Genomic DNA, 22,088 nt, shown 5'->3' with positions numbered 1-22,088 from the left:
GCAGCGCAGTGGAGACGATTCCTTCCCCGTCGCCGGCTCTCAGCGAAGCCGAGGTGGCAGGTTGATGGATGAGGCCGGGGCAGCTCGCAGGCTGGATCCATAATGGGAAGGGGAAGCGCCGCGGCGTATTGATGCGTTCCTGGCCAAGCGGCAGAGAGTGATGGACGGGCCGGGCGTCCGTGGGCGAGGGGGATAGTTACCGAGCAGCCGAGCAGCTGCCATTCCAGCCCTCAATTAACAGCTGAAGTTCATTTCACGCCTCACAAGGCGCTTGGCAGGAGGATTTTTCAAAAATAAAATCAAATCAAATAAAACCAGCCACAATGAACATCTCTCCCCACCCCCCCGGGCTCGCTGGGCACGGGGCAGGCATGGCCCTGGCTTAAAGGGGAAGGGTCGGAGCCTGAACCGCCTCTTGGCCTCCAGCCTCACTCACCTGCTCTAGCATTAACCCCCCCGCCCCGCCCCGCCCCGAGCCCTGTGCATGGTGCAGCAGCTGGCTCTGTGGGGAGGGGGTTATTGCGGGGGGTTCGGTAGCTGAGTTGCCACTGGGATTTTAGGGTATTTTGCCTTATTGTCTCTATGCAAAGGACAAGATCGGGGAGAGGGACGTGAGTCTCATACAAGTCAGAGGGCTGGTTCAGATGGGAGTAGCCAACAGCTCAGGGGCAGATTCAGGGAGAGAACCCAGGAGTCCTGACTCCCTGCCCTCCCTACTCCAACCATGAGACCCTCTCAGCTTCACAGAGCTGAGGACAGAACCCAGGAGTCCTGGCTTTCAGCCACCCACAGCACTCAGCACTCCCCTCAAGCCCCTGGCTTGCTGGGTGTGAATCTAGTACCCCGGAAAGAGTCCATACTGATTTCCCTCGAACCAGACACGGCCAAGGGCAGATATTTGGGGCAAGGCTCTGGCTTGTTCTGCCCCCCCCCCCTCCGGACTCTATGCCTGATGCTAATGGCCCAGATGCACCGGCCTGGCTCACAGCTCACCCTGCAGTGATGCCAGGTCCCCTCCATACTCGTTGGCTGCCGGGTTCTGCGGAGGGCATGGCTACTCGCTGTGTGGTCCGATGTGATCCAGTCTCAGATCTCTGTGCTCCTTCCCCGCACTGCCCGGCGGGGCTCAGATTGCGGGGAGAGTTCGGCTGACACATTCCCAGCTCCGTTAGAGTCACTCACTCTGCATCAAAGCCCTTCGCTGGTTGTGATCCCACAGCCCTAAGGAATGCCAGCGAGAGGGGGCGAGCTCCTGCCTTTGCCAACTGGAGCCGAGGGCACAATCTGCATCGCCATCCTCTGCCCGGTTGCAAAATAAATTAGTTAATTAATCCATAAAGCCCCCTCAGGGAGGCAGGTGAGGCTTATCCCTGTGTTAGGGAGGGGGGAACTTGCACAGACAGGTGAAGTGACTTGCCCAGATTACAACAAGGAGAATGGAACCCAGGAGTCCTGATCCCTGCTCTACCTACTAGAGAATACTCCCTTCTAGAGCTGGGACCAGGAGTACAGATTCCCAGTCCCCCCCTGCTGTAACCACTAGACCCCACTCCTCTCCCAGAGCCAGGGATAGAACCCAGGGGTCCTGGCTCCCCATTCACCAGGGTGTTATGAACCAATCCTTCATCTCAGAGCCAGGACCAAGCCTGGCTCCTGCAGAATGCGATTGGACCAGTTGGAATTTGGCCGGGAGGCCAGAGGTCATGCCCCGACTCATTGGTAAAGTGCCAGGGGGTCTCTGGTGACTGCAAGAGCTCAGGAACTGTGCCGGTCGGCGCTAACACAAGGGAAGAGCGCCTCTTACTGAATCACCAACCCCATCCCAGACAAATATTTCCTCCGGCCCTGCTCAGCTCAAGGGTGAGCATCCCCTCCAGTGGAGCTGGCCACTCAGCACGCTAAAGGAGAGCGACAGGCAGCAAGTCACCCCCACGGGACCTCAGCAGCTCCCGTGCTCCCCCTGGCCATGGAACCAGCCCAGGGACGCTGCCAATGCCCTCAAGGCTGCTTGACTCCTCCGTGACCCAGGGCTGACGCTGGGCTCTTGGATCAACTCCAGCCCTGCTGCAGTCAGTCCCCAGAGATGTCTGCAGCTAAAGCAATTTGCACCAAGCTACAATCCAGCCCTGAGGTCTTCATGTGCCCCGTCCCTGCAGGTCACGGGACGATCAGTTTCCAAACCAAGGCCAAGACCCATGGGCGGCAGCCCCTAAATGCTGCTCCTACCAAAATCAACGGTAAAGCTCCTACTGGCTTCCACAGGATGCGTGATCTGGCCCAGCCCCTGCTCTCAAGCCTGCGGGATGAGCTGTAGGACCCTGACAGCCGCAATCCCAGGGGATTGAGCCGGGCAGCTCCAGAGCTCAAAGCACAAGGCAGTTCCCGAGAGCCAAGGTGCCCCAGCTGGGGCTGCCCAGACTCCGCGCTGTAGCTCGGGCCCAGAGGGGCGCCCAGAACGACAGCTGGGTGACGTTGTTCCACCGAAACTTTTTGTAGCCAAAAATGCAGGTTCGGCAACCCCAAAACCTCCCGTGAATTTGTGTCGCTTTCGCCGAACTGGCTCAGTCGGAAAAAACCCGCGACAAAACTCAAATCAAAACACTTCGTTGGACAGTTTCCATGGTTTAGCTCACTGTGTTTTCAAAAAAGGACAAACTGCAGAAAGGCTCAAACCGGAAACGAACCGTTTCCTTCGACCTGACACACATTTCCCCCCCCCCCCCCAACTTGGCTTTGCCCCACATTTCAAGAACGTTTGTTTTCGGTTCGACCCGGAACAGTTTTTTCCCTCCGGAATTGACAGTGAACCGAAAAATCCGTTACTGCCCCAGATCTCCCTGCTAGACACACTCACCGGTGAGTTACACACTAGCCAACCTTCTGGCTTTCCTTCAGCGCCGTAGCTGGCTCCCTCTGCAGGTCGTCTTCTAATCCAGGAACCCCCAACCAAGACTTCCCCAGAGCCCCAGAGATAACACGAGTATCTCAGGACAAGCTGACATCGCAGGAGGAGAAAGAAGTAAACCGCTCGTCCAGTAAATATTACAGATCTCGCCACGCCGCATCCTGCGACAGTGCATACAAAACACTGGCCATACGCTGGACTCTTTCTTTCTTTATTTTTCCCTTAAAAAAAAATTTCGATATTCCTAAGGAAAAGTCACAAAGGACCAGACCCCTCGCCCCCCGTCCCCCCGCCGCTCCTGCCAGGATCTGAAGTTTGGCTTCAAAGGAAAAGGGTTGATTTGAAAGTTCCCTGGATTCTGCCATCAGAACCCACATACTGGAGTGAAGCTGGAGGCCAGGGGACCGAGGCCCTGCACCGCTGTGCAACCATTTACACCAGTGCAACGCGGGCGTGAAACGCTGCTACTCTGACTCGGCAGCGTTTGACTTTGCACTGGTGCAAATGATGGTGCAAGGCGCGGAAATCTCTCCTTGCCAAACGTTTAAAATTCCATTTACCATGGGGACCAGCCATGCCCCTCCCTTGGTAAATCACAATGGAACGGTCTATTGCGCCAGGCACCCGCCTCAAAGAACGTTCAGTCACAGGCGGCCTGTGATTGGCTGAGCATCCCCTGTGTGTCTCAGGGGATTCACGTAGCGCTGGGTTGAGACCATTCACAAAACCCAGGGAGGGGGGTGAGCAGCAGGATTGGGAGAACGGGGCCGTCGGTGTCACCCCAGGATATTCCCTTGTGTCAATGACCCTCCCCCACTAGGATTCGGATTAAAAACTCCACACCGTGCGTCTGATCTCTGGGAAGTCTGGCCTAGAGGATGAACTTGTCCACTGGGACAGAACCAGAACCCTGGCTTGGGCCTGTCCCTGCTCCCAGGCAGGTTCCTCCACCTGGGTTTTGATCCCCGTGACGGCGCCGTGTCCCCAGACCACGTCTCCCCTAAGGGACCAGGACAGGCACAGGTGGGAGCCTCTGGCTCAGCACCGAGAATGCCCCTGGCCCAGTCTCTCCTGGGCCCCAGCCTCCCTGCGCTTTGTGGATCGCTCTGAGTACGCTTGAGACGCAGCCGCTACCCAGCAGCCTGTCCCCCAGGGGCAGGGACCTCGGGCATTCGTGGTGGGGCCACGGCTCAGCCTGAGGATCATAGAATCAGAGACTAGCAGGGTTGGAAGGGACCTCAGGAGGTATCTAGTCCCACCCCCTGCTCAAAGCAGGACCAACCCCAACTAAATCATCCCAGCCAGGGCTCTGTCAAGCCCTGGGATGTTTCACAGACACCTCCCCGCTTCCAGCACCCACCTCCCCTCCCCTCCCCGTCGCCCGGCACCCACCTCTATCCTCCTTCCCTGTCGCCCGGCACCCACCTCCCCTCCCTTCCCCTTCCCCATCACCCACCTCCCCTCCCTTCCCCGTCGCCTGGCACCCACCTCCATCCTCCTTCCCTGTCGCCCGGCACCCACCTCCATCCTCCTTCCCCATCGCCCGGCACCCACCTCCCCTCCCTTCCCCGTCGCCCGGCACCCACCTCCCCTCCCCTTCCCCGTCGCCCGGCACCCACCTCCCCTCCCCTTCCCCGTTGCCCGGCAGCCACTCCCTTGCCATTTGTGATGATAGAAAACCTCAGTGGCTCACCTGGAAGATTGATGCCAGAGGTGTAGTTCATATAACGTTTAGCTTTTAACATCATTCAAGGGGGGGAGCCAGCCCCCTGTGCCCATCCCTCCCTCCCCAGGGCAGAGCTCTAAGGGCTTGTGGGGCAGGCAGCTCCGAGTGAAATCCCCACCCTGCTCACTTCCCCTCTCCCTGGAATGCCGGGGCATTGCTCTGCCCCCCGCTCCCCCCGGCGTTCGCTACACAGAGTTCCTTCCGCAATCCGCAGCCGGATCCAGACCCATCCTGGGTCCCGGCTGCCGTGTGGCGCTGTGGTCAGGAGCCATCGTCAGCCAAGCTCTTCGGGCCAGGCGGGATCAGCTGCGCCTGCCCTGTTCACAGTCTGTATTGGCTTAATAGTGCAGCCAGGAATCTCACAGCGCTTTACAACGGTCAGTATCGTTATCCCCCATTTTACAGATGGGGAAACTGAGGCACGGAGTGGTGAAGTGACTAAGCTGAGGTCACCTAGCGGAAGAGCCAGGCACAGAACCCCGAAGTCCTGATTCCTAGTCCCTGCCCTGCTCTAACCGTGAGACAGCACCCCCCTTCCTAGACCTGGGGAGAGAAGCTGGGAGTCCTGGCTCCTTGCCCCTCCAGCTCTAACCACTAGATCTCCACTGCTTTCCCAGAGCCAGAACTAGCCCCCAAGATTCCTGGCTCCCAACAGAACCCAGATCCCCTTCCTGTCACCACTCGACCCCCTCCCCCACTTCCCAAAGCCTCCTAAAGAACCCAGGGGTCCTGCCTCCCAGCCCTTTGCCCTAACCACTAAACCACTCTGCTTCTGTATGGCCCATTGTCATGACGACCTAGAGCAGTGCCCTGGCTCCACCCAACCGGTGCCCATTCCCGCACCTGCCCCCCACCTCTATCCGCCGTGCCCCTCCTCCCCTGACTCCCCCTGGGCCCATGCGGCAGCTCTAGCTTCACTCCAGCACGAGGAACTCCAGGAGTTTAACTGTACAGGGCTTTACAGAACAAAGCAAACAGAATCAGCCACACAATGGCCAGACATAAACGGGCCCGAGCGCCGGGCCCGCCCCCTGGTGTCACCCGCTCTCCGACGAGGTGTGGGGAGCGGTGGAAGGAGACTTCCGCCGGCGCGTGGGCGTCCACGAGGACCTCTCGGAGCTGTTGGAGATGGGGCAGAACCTGGGGGCGCAGCGCTTGGCCAGCTCTCGCTGCTGCTGGCTTATGGCTTGGCTGATGAGTCCGGGCAGGGCGTGTAGGCTGAGGCCCAGCGAGTCGATCTTGCTCTCCAGGGTGTTGATGCGTTTCTCCAGGTCCTCGTTGCGCTCTTGGAGCTCGGAGATCATGTCGTACATGACGTTCTGGGTCTGCCGGAGAGAAGGGGCGAGGCCAGGCGCTCAGAACCGACGCCATCTCAGCAGGCAGCCGCAGGGCTCCTGGCCTCGCAGCTCCCAAGGCGCTAGCCATTAAGGGCTCCTGATACCCATCCCCAAGGGCTAGGACTCAGAGCCAGGGGACAGTGACGTACCAAAGTGATTATTCCGCCAAGGCTACACAGCGAGAGCCAGTGGAGAACTGGGAATAGCACCCAGGAGCCCTGACTCCCAGTCCCCTGCTCTAACCACTAGACTCCACTTCCCTCCCATAGCCAGGATAGAACCCAGCAATCCTGATTCTCAGTCCCCTGCTCTAGCCACTAGACCCTTTCCCCCTCCCATAACCCAGACCTCACTCCCCTCCCGGAGCTGGGAATAGAACCCAGGATTCCTGCCTACCAGCCCCCGGCTTGAACCACTAGCTCGTGCTCCCCTCGCATAGTCAGGAACAGGACCCAAGAGTCCTGGCTCCCAGCCCCCTGCTCTCACCACTAGAGCAGGAGTGGGCAAACTATGACCCAGGGGCCGCATCCGGCCCTTCATACATTTTAATCCAGCCCTTGAGCTCCTGCCGGGGAGCGGGGTCAGGGGCTTGCCCTGCTCCACACGTGCTGTGGCTCTGTGTGGCTCCCGGAGGCAGCGGCATGTCCCCCCTCTGGCTCCTATGCGCAGGGGCAGCCAAGGGGCTCTGCACGTTGCCCCGCCCCAAATGCCACCCTGGCAGCTCCTATAGGCCAGGAACCACGGCCAACGGGAGCTGCAGACGGGACAAGGTGCAGAGCCGCCTGGCCACGCCTCCGTGTAGGAGCCGGAGAGGGGACATGCCGCTGCTTCCGGGAGCTGCTTGAGGTAAGCGCCACCCGGAGCGTGCATCGCGACCCACTTCTGTGCCCCAATCCCCTGCCCCAGCCCTGATCCCCCTCCTGCCCTCCAAACCCCTCAGTCGCAGCCTGGAGCACCCTCCTGCACCTCCAACCCCACCCCAGAGCCCGCACCCCCAGCCGGAGCCCTCACCCCCCCCAACCCCCAATTTTGTGAGCATTCATGGCCCACCATGAATTTCCATACCCAGATGTGGTCCTCGGGCCAAAAAGTTTGCCCAGCCCTGCACTAGAGCCCAGCCCAGGTGCAGCACGCTGTGCTGAGGCCGGCCGTCTCCCGGTAGCTCACCTTTGCCAAATCCACCAGGGTGTTTGCCTGGTCATTCAGTTTCCGTTGCTCCATTTTCACACTCCTCAATCTAGAGCGAAAGAAGCGACACTGGGTCAGTGGCCCCCGTCCGGCAGCCGGAGCCCGGGGCCTGGGGCGGCCCTTCCCGAGGACATGCACGGCGTTCCAGAGCCCGGCTGGCTGGCTCCGATGCACAGACATGCAGCTGTCGAATGAGGCGGCCCCTGTGGAATCGCAGGGCAGGGGGCCGATCCCCTTGCTCCTGGCGCGCTTTTCGAGCCCTGAGCCGCCACGCCCTGCCGGAGAACAAATCTCTCCCTCCAGGAGCCGGTGCCAGGTCGGCAATCAGCCTTTGCGGGCACTTGGGAGCAAGGAGGCACCTTGGTGTCTGAGGCCCCGTGGGGCTCGGGTGAGTAAAGGGGGCTCCGGCCTCACTGGAGAGCACCCACACAACAACCAGACGTGGTGCTATAGAGAACCACTACCATGCAGAGAGGCCTGGAAATGGGACTGAGATGCCCTGCGGACAGTCAATTTGGATGCAGAGGAGATGGGGCCGACTGGGGGATGCAACAAACGTCCCTTCGGGACGGGGGCTGGGCTGGGCGGTTGAAAAGTGACCTCGGGGTAGCGCTGGGCTGATGCGGAGTGGGGAAGCCTTCGTATGAATGAGAGTCACCGGAGATGTCACAGCTTAGAAGGGCTTTCTCCACAGGCACGCTCCCCCCCCACCCCCGCTGCAGTCACTCCTGGCCTGGCTGCTCCCCCCACACCCTGTTCTGCAATTAACTCCCACGGCAGCCCTCTCTCCCCTGCTCCTGGGCTGGGAAGCCTTGCATTCAACCCCTTGGGACGGCACAGACCAAAAGGATGGAGGCATCTCTGCCCCACTCTCTCTGCTGCCCCCATCAGCAGCTCCCTCCCTGTGCCCTAAATTGGCCTCCGCTCAGCCGCCCTGGGCAGCTCCCATCTCACTGCCTCAATCCCTCCTCTGCCGTGCCCTGAAATGCCATCCAAGGCTACCAGGGGGGAATTCGGGAGCCCTGGGAGTTCTAAGAGGTTCTAGATCATGTGTTCCAAGCCTGCCCCTAGATCCAGCTGCCCCGGGCTATTGGATCCAGCCCTGCCTTTTCTAGCGTCAGGGTGGCAAAGAGCGACGGGGACCCACAGAGCTCCGTTCGCCACGAGCCCCTTGCTGGGATGCTGAGGCTAACGTGGGTGTCACTCCCCTGCCAACTTGCCCGAGAGCCGGATCCGGCCCGCGCTCGCTCTGGGGACGTCTCCGCTGCAATCAGAGGGGTGATTGCAACTCGGCCGAGCAGCCCTGCGCTAGTATTAATGTGGCTAAAAACAGCCGTGAAGATGAGGCCACGCAGCCCGTGACGGGCTGGCTCTGTGAGGACAGACCCGGAGTCCCAGGCAGGCTGCCCGGCACATGCTACCTGAGCGGCGGTGAGCCCCCGGCAGGGAGAGAAGCCCTGGTAAGCTGCTACATGGCTGCTAGCCATGGTGTTCAGGCTGCTGAATGGATCAATGAGGGGGAGTCAGTTCGGCAGATGCCCCCCACCCCTGGGCAATGGACAGAACATGGATTCACAGGGTAGATTTGGGGGCGTCTGAATGGCCAAAATGTTCCGTTTCAACAAAACCATGCACAACACAAGGCCACATTCGAGAGACTGGCAGCTCCACGGAGGCGACTTACTTCTGAGCTCTGGAGGGATCGGGCAAAACAAAGACAAAACACAGCACGTTTTAATAACCCGACAGACAACACGCACTGTCACGCCAGCCGGTGCCCTCCCCCTGCCCCGCCCTGCTCCCCCCCAGAGCCCCGCACCCCTTCACACACAAAGGCCCAGCCCGCTTGCACAGATCTGGAAACTGACAAAGCCGATTGCATTTAGCACCTTGTCCCACTGGGGGGAAAGTCTCCCCAGGTTCCTCTGCCCGTTTCCCCAGGACTTCGATCCCGGACTGTGCTGCGGGCTGAGGTCAGGGCTCCACCGCTGAGGTCACGGTGCTAGAGATTTCGAGAGGACAGAGCTGTATTTCTGGCGGGCGGGTGGAGAGTGAAAACCAGAACGTGTTGGTGAAATGAACCCGGGGGCAGGGAAGGGAACTCAGGAAAAGAACGGACGCTGATCAGCCGGGGGACTGGCGAGGAAGGACCCAGGCACCGGGGGGTGGAAACGCTGCAACCCTCATAAAATCTCCAGCTTCGCTCTTTCCCAGCCGAAGAGGCTTAACAGGGGGCCAGGCGACTCCAGGCCTCCTGGGGTTCGTCCAGCCACATGGTTGCTTTGGGGTGACCCTCTGGAAAGGCAATCGGGTCACCCCCACTTTCTAGTGCTCTGGGACCTCGTGGGAATAGCTCGCCAGGCCAGGGGTCTCAGGATTTCTGAGGCCAAAGGGTGAGTCATGGAACAGGACGGGGAGCGCTCGGAGCTCAAACCAGCCCGCCTGCCATGGCTATCTGTGGGAAAGACCAGCTGCCTTTGTGCTGGGACATCTGGTGCCAGTATCCAGCGTTATAGGGTGGAGACAGGGCACCCACCGCTGCCGTCTCTAAGGGACAGTTACTTTAAGGGCTCTCTAGGTGCTTTATGCACAGGAACTGTTTAAACATGGGGCTTAGACAAGACTCACCCCCGTGTACAGCTGGGGAAAGAGAAGCACAGAGGGGGGAGGGACATGCCCAAGGCCACCCAGAGAATCTTTGGCAGAGCTGGGAAGAGAACCCAGGAGTCCTGCCACGTGAGGGGTGCCCCCAGCAATGTTTGAAGTGGTACGCACCATCAGTCCCCGTGGCTCCCTCCCCGGGACAGGCCCCTGTGCCTCGCCCACGCCAACGGGCAGGGTCACTCCCAAGCCCTGAGAAGGGGGACAGGCTGCTGGTAGCAGGGTGGCCCAGGCAGGTCCCCAGCGGGGAGCCCTGGTGCATTCGGGTTTGGCCCCACTGCCCCACGACAGAGGGCTGGCGGGGCCAAACCTAAGTGGACAGGGTGGCCATCAGCGCTGCTGCTCCTCCCCCTGCCAAGGGAACGCCCCGGGCACAGCAGCCTAAACGCTCGGCTTGGCCAGAGACACCGTGAGCACAGCTGGGCTGGCGGGGTGGGGGTGGGGGTGGGTGCAGACACCAGCGATGGGTGGGGAGGGGAAAACTTCCTGGAGCAAAGTCTGCGGGCCAGACCCGCAGCTACCGGGGACTGCTGGCTGCAGTCAATCTATACCAGCTTTGGGGTCACGCCTCGGGTGAAGGGGCGGGAGGGGGGGGTTTGCTCCATCCACCCAAGTGCAGAGTGGCTGGGAAGTGCCCAAGAGTCTGCCAATCTCTCTCTCACACACACGGAGTCATTGAATAGCAGGGCTGGAAGGGACCTCGGGAGGTATCTCGTCCAACCCCCTGCTCAAAGCAGGACCAATCCCCAGACAGATTTTTGCCCCAGATCCCTTCCCTCCCCTCAAGTCCACGTGGGGTGGGTAAAACCCCAGGCCCCTCTTCCCTGAAATAGCTCCCTCTTGGTGCCTGGGCTTTGGTCCATCCATGCATCCCCATACACATCCCTCCCTCCCTCCCTCCCTCCATCCGCATATACACCCATCCATCCCTATACGCACCCATCCAACCCACCCAGTTCTTCCCAACAGTTTCCCTTTCGTTCAGTGTCGTGTTCCAGGTACATCCCGAATTCCCCCTCCCCCATCTCTGTGCAGCACGGGGGCCTTTGTGGGTGTGTTGCGGAGGAGGGGGACACGCGAGGTGCATCACGATGGGGAAACAATGAAAAAAAGCCAAGCCAGTCTGCAGACCCGGCGACGTGCTCAACGTCGGGGTTTCATTCCCCCTCGCCCCTGCCAGAGAGAACAGACAGACCGACCGACCGACCCTGAGCGAGGGTTGAAGGGGTTTGTTTTTCAGAGCCGGAGTTTCAAAACTGGCCACCCAGGCGGGGGCGGGGGGCAAATCCCGTGCAAGCGTGTGCCCGGCCCACGGGCACCCAGGCCCATGGGGACCTTCTCACATGGGGCACCTGGGCTCATGGGACCCACTCTGGGTTCCTGCAGGCTGGATTTCCACCTACTGCCCTTCCAACGCACTGTTTGCTCTCCATGCTCAGGTGGGTGAGAACTGAGCGTGGGCCCACATGCCCATGGGAGATGGAGCCCTCTATCCACACAGCAGGGACGCCAGGGGCAGCCACAGGCGCGCTGCCTCTGTCTTACGCTGCTCGGTTCTCTCAGCCCCGATGGAGACGATAGAGCCAGGGATGACACCGCGGCACTCCCTGGCTGCACCGCGCTGGCCCTAGCACTGCGCTCCTATGCTGGGGCTGGGGCTGGTTATTTAAAGGGCCCCTGCAGCCTGCATGCCCGATTCAGTAGGCTGGGCATGTTCCCCTGGAGCCCTGGGCCTGGCACCCGGACTCTCCAGGCATTCCTGGGCACTAAAGGCTGCCCGGGTCCAGTGGGAACTTTGCACCCAACCGCAGGGGAACAAGCAGCACTAGCCAACGATAACACAGAGCCCCTGGCAACACCAGGGCAGAGCCCTGCCCAGGAGGATGGAAGCCGGTGGGCGCTGAGGGGCTGCTGGCAGTTTCGGTCTGCAATAGCAAGACAAGGCAAAGAGGGACCCTTTTGCCTGGCACCACGCCGGTGTCCTTGCTGCCATCAGTCCGCGGAGCCCCTCCAGCCCCGGGAAAGCGAGTCGGCGCCTGTTCTGCTCTCTGCGTCGCTGGCGGAGTTCTGACGGCAGCCCACCACCATGGCGCCGGGGCAGGGAGAGCGCAGATGGTTCCTCTTACAGTGGGGGCCCCGAGACAGCAAAGCGTATTAGCACATGCTGCAGTGACTTGATGAATAGGGGCCTGGATGCGGGCACCGCTGAAAGCTCGATTCAATGCACTGCTCGGGAGCCCACAGGCCCAGAGAGGAGAAATCTGGTACCCTGTGGGGTAGTTTGCAGAGCGTCATCTTGGCTGTCATTGGGTTTTGAAGTGGTTTAGCGCTCCGCAGCACGAAGGGGCAATCTGGACTCATCCGTGAGATTTCTAGAGGACCCAAAGGCTTGCAAACGAGTCCTGGGGGAACTATTCTAAGCTGAATTCCCCTTGAGTCAGGAGGGAGGGAGAGATTTTTATGGTGAAAAACTGAGATCCTAAGTTTGGCGACTGGAGTCGTTTTAAATGAAGCTGACGGAAAACCAAGGAAAAAAAATTGGTGGACCATGTTTAGAAATTGTTTTCTCCCTTTTTGGGTCAAAAATCTCAAAATTTGAAAAGTTTCAGCCAGTCGGTTGGAAAAACAGGAGGGAAAAAAGGCAATTTGTAGGAATCTGTCAAAATTGCTGAAAATTTCACAACATTGAAATGTCAACCATATTTGTCCCCATTTTTTCCTCAAAACTGAGATTAAATTTTCCATCAAAATTCAAAAGCTGGACAAGATTTTTTTTGCTGAAATTTGAAAATTTCAACTTCCTGCAAAGTTGGTTGAAAAATGGAAATGAAGGAATTGGCAAACATTGTATTGTGTTTTCTTTTGGGTAAAAAATTTTGACCAAATTTCATGGGAAAGTTTTGGAATTTTGACATGAAATTTTGTCACGTCAAATTTTGACATAATTTTGGGGGGGGGGGGGCAAAATTTGAAATTTTGATTAAATTTGATGTTAAAATTTGAAACCACAAGAAATTTTTTTTCTCATTTTCTCAACAGAATTTAAAAAAAAACCCCTCAAAATGTCAATCTTTTTCATCCACATTTTGGAATGTTAAAAATGTGAATTGGCTCGTTTTCACTCCTGCCTCCCATCCCCTTCACTCCCCCAACCTCACGGCCTGGAAACTCCGGCGGGTACCAAATATGAAGCAGGTAAAGGTGTTGGACTTACTGATGGATGGCTTGGAGGAACTTACGCTGGTGTTTCCGAACTTTGGCATGATCGATCTTCTTCACCAGCTTGGTGTGTTTGTAGATGAGCCAAGTTTCCCTGAGTACGTTGGCAGCAGCATTTTTCACCTGGGGGGAACAGGAATAAATACGGTAGTCAACGGGCTGAGTAGATTGGGCATTGATCATGTTTTGAGCCAACTTGCAGGGGGAAATTCACCCTGGGCGGGGCGGCTAACACAAAGCCTACATGCCACATAAAACTCCCTTCAGCCCCACCCCTGGGAATCCCAGAATCCTGAGTTTCCCAGGGCTGAATTTCACACACACCCCCGCCTCCCGAACGCGATAGCTGGGATTTGCAGGGCGGAAGGAGATCGGGGCAATGGGGAAAGGAACAGGCTTGGGGAGCGGGAGAGATTTCTTACCCGCTTCGTTAACTGTGTGTCCATCATAAAATTGTGCACGTGTTTTTCAGCTTTGGTGAGTTCCAGCTTCCGGGCCACCACAGCGACAACCAGGGCCGTACACCCAGCGCCCTGGGGACCGAAATAAGAAGGGGCGCGGGTAAGGGAAAGCAGAACTCGGGCTACCAGGAGAGAGGCTGCTAGGACCAGTGGGAGGCCAGACGTGTGCCTGCAAGGGAGCTGGAGAAGAGATGCCAGCACCCAGCTAGATTTTTCATAGGGGCACCGGGTGGTGATCACACTGAAACCCGAAACATTTGCAGGGACCCCGGGAACATGCCATGGGAGCCTGCACTGTTCAGGGCAGCAGGGAGTGAGCAATGGGGTATTTCACCCTCACTAGGAGAACATGTCTCTCGGTCTCTTTCTAGTGGCTCATCTTTCTAAGAGGATAAGAGCCTACTACTGCTGCTAGCTAAGGGAGTCACCTGTTTAGCTCAAGCCATAGAGGTATATGCTTTTTTGTGTGCTGTAGGTTGCAGGTTCAAACTCCAAGCAGGGGTGGTTAGAAAAGCAGAAATATAGCCTCTATGTCTGCAGAGCGGGTTTTCGCTCAGCTCTCTCTATGCAGCCGGGATGCCCCCTTGGGCTTACCATGATTCCAGTGAGCAGGCACACCCCCTTCCCGCAATAGGTGTGCGGCACCATGTCGCCATAGCCGATGGAGAGAAACGTGATTGAAATTAACCACATCGCTCCCAGGAAATTGCTGGTCACTTCCTGTTTGTCGTGATACCTGCCGAGGGGCAATGAAACACAGGTCAAGGGTTATCCGGCCCCTCCCTCCCCCGGCACCAGTGCCAACGTACACCCCGACACGAGCATTTCAGAGTCGCTCATCAGATCTTAATCCAACAAGGGCCACAGCTTGGGGCGGTCACAGGGCTCTGCATCGGGCCAAGAGGGCTTCTGTCTGATTGCAAAAGACCAGGCCAGAATCTCTGCTCCGCGACAACCCTGCAACTCCTTATTTGGACTGGCAGCTCCCTCAGGGCAGGGGCTGGCCACTGCTTTGGGTCTGTGCAGCGCCTAGCGTAACAGGGCTCTTCCTCCTGGCAGGGCCTTAGGCACGACCGTAACACACACGGTTTATAAGAATAAAGCCAGTGGTGTAAAAGTAGTGCACAGGGGAGCGGAGCCCGGCTCATAATCCCCACCTGCTGAGACTTATAGTTCTTGCGCTGCCGAGGCTCTGTTCCTGGCCGCCCGGACGCCAGGCTGTCTGGGGTTTCCCCGTGGAGCTGAGGAGGGGTGCGTCCGTCAAGCTGCGATCTGAGCTAGGGACCCCCGGCACGCCCTCTCTGTGCACGTGCCTGCCTGGCTCACACCTGCTAGGATCTGGGCGGGGCTGCTTCGCCGCTGTCGGGTTCCCTCTACAGGCAATGGGGTGATAACACTCCGCTCTTATCGCTGCGATTGTCCAGGGAGCCAAAGGAGCGAGGGCTCTGATCCCACGGGCAGTCCACGACGCCTTTACATAGCCCAGCCTACAGCCTTTGCCGAAGGGTTTTACAAACACAAATGAATCCATCCTCCCCAACCCTGTGGGACAGGAGTGTGTCAGGAGCCCCGCGTTGGACAAGGAAACTGAGGCACAGAGAGGTAATTTACCCCTGGGCAGAGGGACAGCACGGTGACTCTTCTGGTGGTGATTCCTCCTGCGCTGACCCCTCTGCCCAGAGGTTCATTTCACCCTCATTGACTTGTCCAGAGGACACGGGCGACAGAACACCGGCCTCCTGGCTCCCAGCCCAATGCCTTGGCCACTAGGCCTTGCCTCTCTTTCCACGCAGCTCCATGGCGACGGCTGGACATCGCAGCGCTGGCGAATCAGGGCTTTGCATCGGAATCCCCTGCTTCAAGCCTGTGAATGGGGTTCAAAAGTCCACCCGGGGCTGCGGGGCGGCCCTCCCCTGGTCTCAGAGCCGCACGCGGGGTCAGATTTCAGAGGTCTCAGCTCAGGGGAGATGGAATCTGTTTAAAAACCCAGCGCCTCTTTGAAAAGAGAAACATCTGCAGACATCACATCACGTCAAGGGGGCGAAGTGTTTTCAGTGCGACGGAGGCATTTTGCCAAGAAACCTCCACTGGGGCCTGGAATGGGAAAGGCGAGCCGGGGACGCTGCCTGGAGCTATACAGGGTGAGGGTTTCCCTGCCTGGCCTTGGCACCTGCCTGGGATCGGGGTGTGAAATAGCTGCTAGTGGTCTGGGAGCCCAGAGAGTCCTCAGACGACCCTGACACGGCACCCTACCGAGCTCTGCATCGCCTCTCCCCACTGCCGGCTCTCGGCACGTGTCCTGCTCCTGGACAGAGACAAGCCAGGAGCTTCTCCAACAGCATCCTGCTGCTGTCTAGCTTGCCCCTGGCTTTGGTGCTGGTCTGATCTAAGGACTAGGTTGACCTAAGGGCTTTTCCCTGCTCCTGTGGAGGGACAAGAGAATTGCAGGCCTGTGAAGGGTGCAGATCCGGCGGGCTGGACTCCCCAGGGGCTACGTCAGCAGTACACAGTGGGATGAAAGCAGTTGGCAAAGGCCAGTGGAGGACGCTCCTGTGCAGAGGAATGATCTGCCAGGGAAGGTGACACCGGGGGAGCAAACCGGGAGACCGGATGGGGGGGGGGGGGTGATGCAAGAACTGACCTGATCCTCCACAGGGGTCAGTTTAGAGCTGGTCCCCTACAGCTCCAGCGTGCGCTGGGGTGAGGTGAGTCAGCCTCAGGGAGCTGTAATCATCTCCCTGAGGTATCGCCCCCCCCCCCCTTAACTGAGCTGAGATTGAGCCCAGCGCGCACAGACAGAGCAGCTGGTCTACGGTGCTGGTCAGGATCGTTTGGAGCGCTGAGATCTGTGAATGAGCATTCTCTCTCGACGTCATGGTGTGAGTGTGACACACGACTGCACTCGCACACGTGTGCATGTCCACCCACCCACCCAGAGGCCTGATTCTCCATTGCAACCGCACTCACTGCTATAAACAGCTGCACGAGACTCCTTCCCAGGGGCTCTCTCTTTCTCTGTCACTCACACATGCGGGTCCATCCCCTGGTCCTGCCTCGGCCAGAATTCCCACGCAGGTTATTAGAAGTCTGATTGCTCAAGGCTCACACGGTTGCGTGCGCCGGTGTGTGAGACAGAGACAGGGTGCGTGTGCATGTGCACACACACGGATGTGTTCATTTACACGCCCTCACCACCCGTGACCTGTGTTAGACAGGAGGTCAGACCGGATGATCGCAATGGTCTCACCTGGCCTCAGACTCTAGGGATTGGATCTGTTTAAAAGATGGATGTTTTCGGAAAATGTCCCTGCAAACTTTAGATGGCACGAAAGAGCCATTCGGTGTCAATGTGACACACTCTGGCTACTGACGAGACTTTAGGGGTACGGGAAATGCAAACAACGCTTCAAAGAGAACCATCCGGGGGTTTGAGCTTTAAAACATGACAATCGGCACTAAGGTAAGACAAAGAGGGGGCAGCGAAGGTCTTCCGCTGACTTGAGTGTCTCTTGGGAGGTCGCTGGAGCTGTGGTTTTGCATTAATAGCTGCCCAGTACTGCTCCCTGATCAGGTTTGCTGGTGGGGTTCAGGCTGGTCGCTGGGAATGGCCGCTCACCTCCCTCCATTTGTTGAAATTTCACTTGTAAGTGGCTGCTCAGGAATCCTGGCCCAGATTCTAGGCACAACAAAACTGGAGTAATTTCTCTGATGTCGGCTGGGGGTGCTCTGGGTTTAGACTCACGTCACTGAGGTCAGAAATTGTCCCAGCGTCATTAAAAGGGAACAGAAGCCGCCCAAAATGCAACTCGACAGTTCAAATGTCAGATACGTACAGAGTCAGGCCATTCAAAAGGACGGCCCAGAGCAGAGCAAAATCCTCCCTGTGAAACCTGAAACATGACTCAATACAGCCCGGGTTTGGGGAAAGTTACACGTCTCCTTCCCGCAAAGCTGGGGCGGAGTTATGCCTTTCAAAAGCCACGTGGGTAGAACTTTGAAACCGAAACTCAATTTCAAACCCTTGAAAACTCAAACCAATGAATACATCAGAGGGATAAATACCGGGGAGGGAGGGGAGTTATTTAAGTTAAGCACCAATGTGGACACAAGAACAAATGGAGATAAACTGGCCATCAAGTAGTTTAGGTTTGAAATTAGATGAAGGTTTCTAACCATCAGAGGAGTGAAGTTCTGGAGCAGTGGAGGCAAAAAACCTAATTGGCCTTAAGACTGAGCTTGATAAATTTATGGCGGGATGGTAGGATGGGACTGCCTACAAGGGCATGTAGCCGATCAGCGACTGCTAGCAGCAAATATCTCCAAGAGTCGGTGATGGGACACTAGCTGGGGAGGGCTCTGAGTTACTACAGAGAATTCTTTCCCAGGTGTCTGGCTGGTGGGTCTTGACCCACATGCTCAGGGCCTAACCAATCCCCCTATTTGGGGTTGGGAAGGAACTTCCCCCGGGACAGAGACCCTGGAGGTTTTTCGCCTTCCTCTGCAGCACGGGGCAGGGGTCACTTGCAGGTTTAAACCAGTGTAAATGGTGGATTCTCTGTAACTTGAAGTCTTTCAACCGTGATTTGAGGACGTCGGTGACTCAGCCAGAGGTCAGGGGTCTGTTACAGCAGTGGGTGGGTGAGGTTCTGGGGCCTGTGATGTGCAGGAGGTCAGACCAGATGATCACGATGGTCCCTTCTGACCTTAACGTGTCTGAGTCTATAATTAGGCTCAGCTCTCTGGCGACACGCAGTACTTTCTAGCGTTACTGTACCCAGTCACTTTCTGTTCCATTCTTCCTGACACTACGTGGTAAATTAAACTACATTTATGCCCACTGTAAGGCCCCTTTAGACCTCCAGACAGGTCTAAAGGGGCCTTGGTCTCAATCTCTGAATTGCTCAGCTAAGATCAAGGCCTTAGCCTTGTGTAGAGGGGTGAATTCCCCCATAAGCACAGCAGATGGGGAAGGGCCTCTTTCCCCTCTTCGTTTGCAGGGTAACAATCTCTCTGCAATTTAACATCGCGAGGCCAAAATCACTCCTGGAACCTGCCCTTTTACCTTGCAGGTGAGTTTGACAGAGGCTATTGTTCAGACATCGACCCAGAGTGACCAGCTGTGTTCGCTCAGCCAGCCCGCACTGCAGCACCCGGGTGTGGCTGACTCGTTGGATGAAGATAAATGGCAACTTAGAGCATCGGTTTACAGACCACCCCCGCCATGACCATGTGGGGCTCACGTTAGGAACAGGAGATCTACACAGCGACTGCACAGTGGAACAATCCATCGAGGTGTGAGGGGGGAAGCCGGGTGTGTTAGAAATCAACCTGACGACGTGTGCAGAACACAGATGTGGCATGTAAGTGAGATGCCAGGCACATGTATGACACAGCTGGCCAACCACATGCCTCTGTCATGGGGGACATTCTATTCCGGCATTCGCAGAGGGGGGAGAAACTCGCACCTGATACAACCTCTTAGCGGTTTAGCCATGACATTTTGCGGATGGGTCTGAACCGGGGACAACAGAAATCTGCAGAGGGGGGAGAGCAAAACATCTGAAAGGTGGTATGAAGGTGAAGGAAAGTGCTTCGCGTATTACCTGTGCCCTCTGCGAAGTTCAGTAGAGAATTAAGTCTCCCAAGGACCTTGAGGGATCAATTAATAATAATTCGGCCTTTCTGCATCTTTTCTCCAAGGATCTCAAAGCACGTGAAATTAATTTCACCTCCCAACAGCCCCCTCAGGTAGGCAACATCCCCCGTTTTACAGGTGGGGAAACTGAGGCACACAGGTGGGGAAGCCCGGATCAAAGAGTGAGTTGATGGCAAAGCTGGGAATAGAACCCAGGATCCTCAAACTCTAGCCAATCAAAACGGTCAGATACTGAGTCAGCCAATCCACACAAACCCGTTGAAACTACAGAATTGGGTAGCACTACCTAGCTACGTTTGTAATCAGGCCGCCCGTCATCGTGGTATCTGGGTACCTGAGGTCTCAGGAGAACACACTCTTGTACATAATTTCCTGAGATTCTTGCTTCTGGAGGGAAACGTCACAAGAAGCGGCCATTGCTGGCGGGATTGGCGCTCTTTGCGTCCCAGCAGGAAGCATAAAGGCAGCACAAAACCAAACATTTCAGAGCCACGCGGAGAAAACAGAAACCACGTTCAAATTTGGACAAAGATTCCGAACTTTGGCTTCTCCTCACTTCAGCACCTGAGAGCCACCCACTCGGTATCCAAAGGCTACGAGCCAGCCCTGAGGGGATAGCTACTTTCAAGCCACGGCTGATTTGCTTGGGTTTAAACTAACAACCTAGAGTTTTAAAGCGTTTTGTGAGCCACCAGGTCAAAGCTCTGCAGTGGAGGTGCAGGAAAACCTCCCTCACCACTGATTTCTGTTGCCGTTGGCCCACTAGCTCTCAACTGACTTCCATGAGTCACTTTTGTTGGGGCTGATGTCTTTGGGTCACAATCATTTTTGCCAAAGCTGGAATTGGAGTGGGAGGAAGTGGGGGTGAGAATGGACAGTGGGGTGAAATTCACTCCTGTGCAGAGAGCCAGCACAAGACGTAGACATGCCTTAAGCCATGTTTTTAAGGGCTTAAGTGGGACTTAAGTGGTGCATGGGACTCACACAGGCTTCTGCACCAGGCTGAATTTCATCCATAGTGAAATGAACGTCTTCCTGTCTTTGGCTACTTGAGCCTGGTGTAGAGGAGCCAGTGACCAGAAATAGCACCGGGGACTGGCAGGGTGGCTTTCTCCACCTCAGCAGGGCTCTGAAGCTCTCTCCTGCCCAACTGTATCTCAGCACTGAGAGACAATTCCAGGGCTGTGTTCTTTTGAAACCAGCATCTAATGAGTTAACACCAAATGCTTCTATCTGAGATGTCCGCCCGGCCTTGAAACCCTGAGTGCAAAATTTCACTGGGGGAAAAAAGTGAACCCAGAAAATGAAGAGGAAAAATACCCAGGGCTCCCAAGGGAAAAAGAGGCTGGGTAGGGGTGGTAAAAACCCAATCCAAAATAACGGGCACTGAGCAGTGTTGCAGATCTTGCCAGACTTGTCAAAGTTCTGCAGCAGGGCTCCAGAGGCATGCAGGGGAGGGGAAAAGGAGAGAAGAGAATGTAAAACTCAAAACAAAAATAAAGGAAAAAGAATGAGAGAGAGAAAGAGAGAGCCCCAAACCAGTCAGAAATCAGATTCAAGCAACAGGAGACTTGGAATTTAGGATTGCTGCGTTCCTCAGACAGACACCCCCCTACCCCATTCAGATCCCGACAGTCAGACATGCCCCGGCCTTCCCAGCCCCTGCCCCATCCCGTCTCATGCATTCGCTCTCAAAAGGGGGTTTTGCAGAAAGGATCGAGTGAACCTTTGAAAGTTTGGCTTGGAACCTCAGTGGGGAAGGGAACGGCAGCAGTGAAGCACTATGGGAAAAATACTGCTCATCTGTTGGCGGAAAGGAGATGATGTGGTGAAGCATTATGGGTAAAAAAAAATCCTTGGTGTGACAGGTTGGTCTCCTGTAGGTGCCTGGATCGATGAACGGATGCAGGAGAAGCTGGAATGAAGACACTGAGCTGTTAACTTCACTCTCTCTCCCCAGCTAGCTAACTTGGTAACGGTGGAGTGGGGCTAAGTTAAGACCTTACGTTCTTTTAAAAGAATAATTCCTGAGCTGACCCCTGCTAGAGACAGCTGCAGAAGAAAGCAGCCACTGTGAGAGGGCATTACATGATAGGGGGAAAAATTCAGGCCTGGCCAGAGATCCGGCCAAAACCTAGGTACCACTTACGTCCCACTTACACCCCTTGGCACAAGTGGGACTTAAGCAGTGCTCAGGTCTCATGCTGAGCCTCTGCCCAGAGACGAAGGTCACCCTTGTGGGGCAAAGGATTCCAGAAGTGCCCACTCACTGACTTGGTTTGAATGCGACTGAGTCGGTTTCTAAGGGCCCCCTGCACTACGCACAGCAGGTGAAAACCTGGCCCTAATGCAGAGTCTTCCTCCATCTCTGCCTTTCCCCTTCCCTCTAGCCCTCATTCTCCTCCTGATTGCAGGGATCGCTCCCGGGACATTCGACTTGCGCTGCTAAAGATGGAGAAATGCTGAGCAGCGAAAAAACAGCCCGAGCTGAGAGAAAGGCCTTCGGAGACATTTTAGCCAAATCCTCATTCATTCTATAAATAACGAGGAGTGAATGTTTCCTTTCCAGCTGCTGTCGATGGTCTTGACTCTTTTCCAGGTTTTATTGCTGCATCCACGTAGTAAGAAATGGAACCACCTGTGGGCTTGACTCGTTTTGCTTTATGGAAACCACAGCCTGTGACCCATAGCTTGAGCCATGTAATAAATTGGCACCGTGTGAATGATTTGTAATGAATCATTTATGCAACACATTTTACCTTTTTTTTTTTTTTGGTTCCCTTCCATTGATGACTCAATAGGAGAGCGTGAGATTCTGACCCGTGTTCATCGTTCGTAAATTTCATCTGTGGATCAGGGAGAATGCTTCAGAGAGTCACCTGGTATCCTCTCTGGCCTGTGATTGGATAGCTTGTGTCACTGACCTACGCTTCCC

At 56.5% G+C, this 22,088-nt stretch overlaps 1 protein-coding gene across 8 annotated transcripts in view; it reads right to left on the bottom strand.

The window, feature by feature from the left end:
- Window positions 1-5,572: 5,572 nt before the first annotated feature.
- Window positions 5,573-22,088, bottom strand: part of KCNN1 (potassium calcium-activated channel subfamily N member 1) — a 75,647-nt gene continuing 59,131 nt past the window's right edge. For 6 of the 8 annotated variants that reach the window (XM_065578115.1, XM_065578116.1, XM_065578112.1 and 3 more), the window contains 5 exons: window positions 14,092-14,233; window positions 13,459-13,569; window positions 13,032-13,159; window positions 7,136-7,205; window positions 5,573-5,956 (listed from right to left, as the gene is read on the bottom strand). In XM_065578115.1, the coding sequence (XP_065434187.1) occupies window positions 5,669-5,956; window positions 7,136-7,205; window positions 13,032-13,159; window positions 13,459-13,569; window positions 14,092-14,233 (739 nt within the window). In that variant the 3' untranslated portion in view covers window positions 5,573-5,668. Of the gene's footprint in view, window positions 5,957-7,135; window positions 7,206-7,924; window positions 8,850-13,031; window positions 13,160-13,458; window positions 13,570-14,091; window positions 14,234-22,088 lie in introns of those variants that run through there. The other 2 variants (XR_010594865.1, XM_065578113.1) reach the window with 2 other exon arrangements.

Source organism: Chrysemys picta, chromosome 25, assembly GCF_011386835.1.
Source record: "Chrysemys picta bellii isolate R12L10 chromosome 25, ASM1138683v2, whole genome shotgun sequence".
NCBI lineage: Eukaryota > Metazoa > Chordata > Testudines > Emydidae > Chrysemys > Chrysemys picta.
The sequence above is the reverse complement of the archived record's forward strand: the minus strand, read 5'-3'. Positions and strand labels throughout refer to the sequence as shown.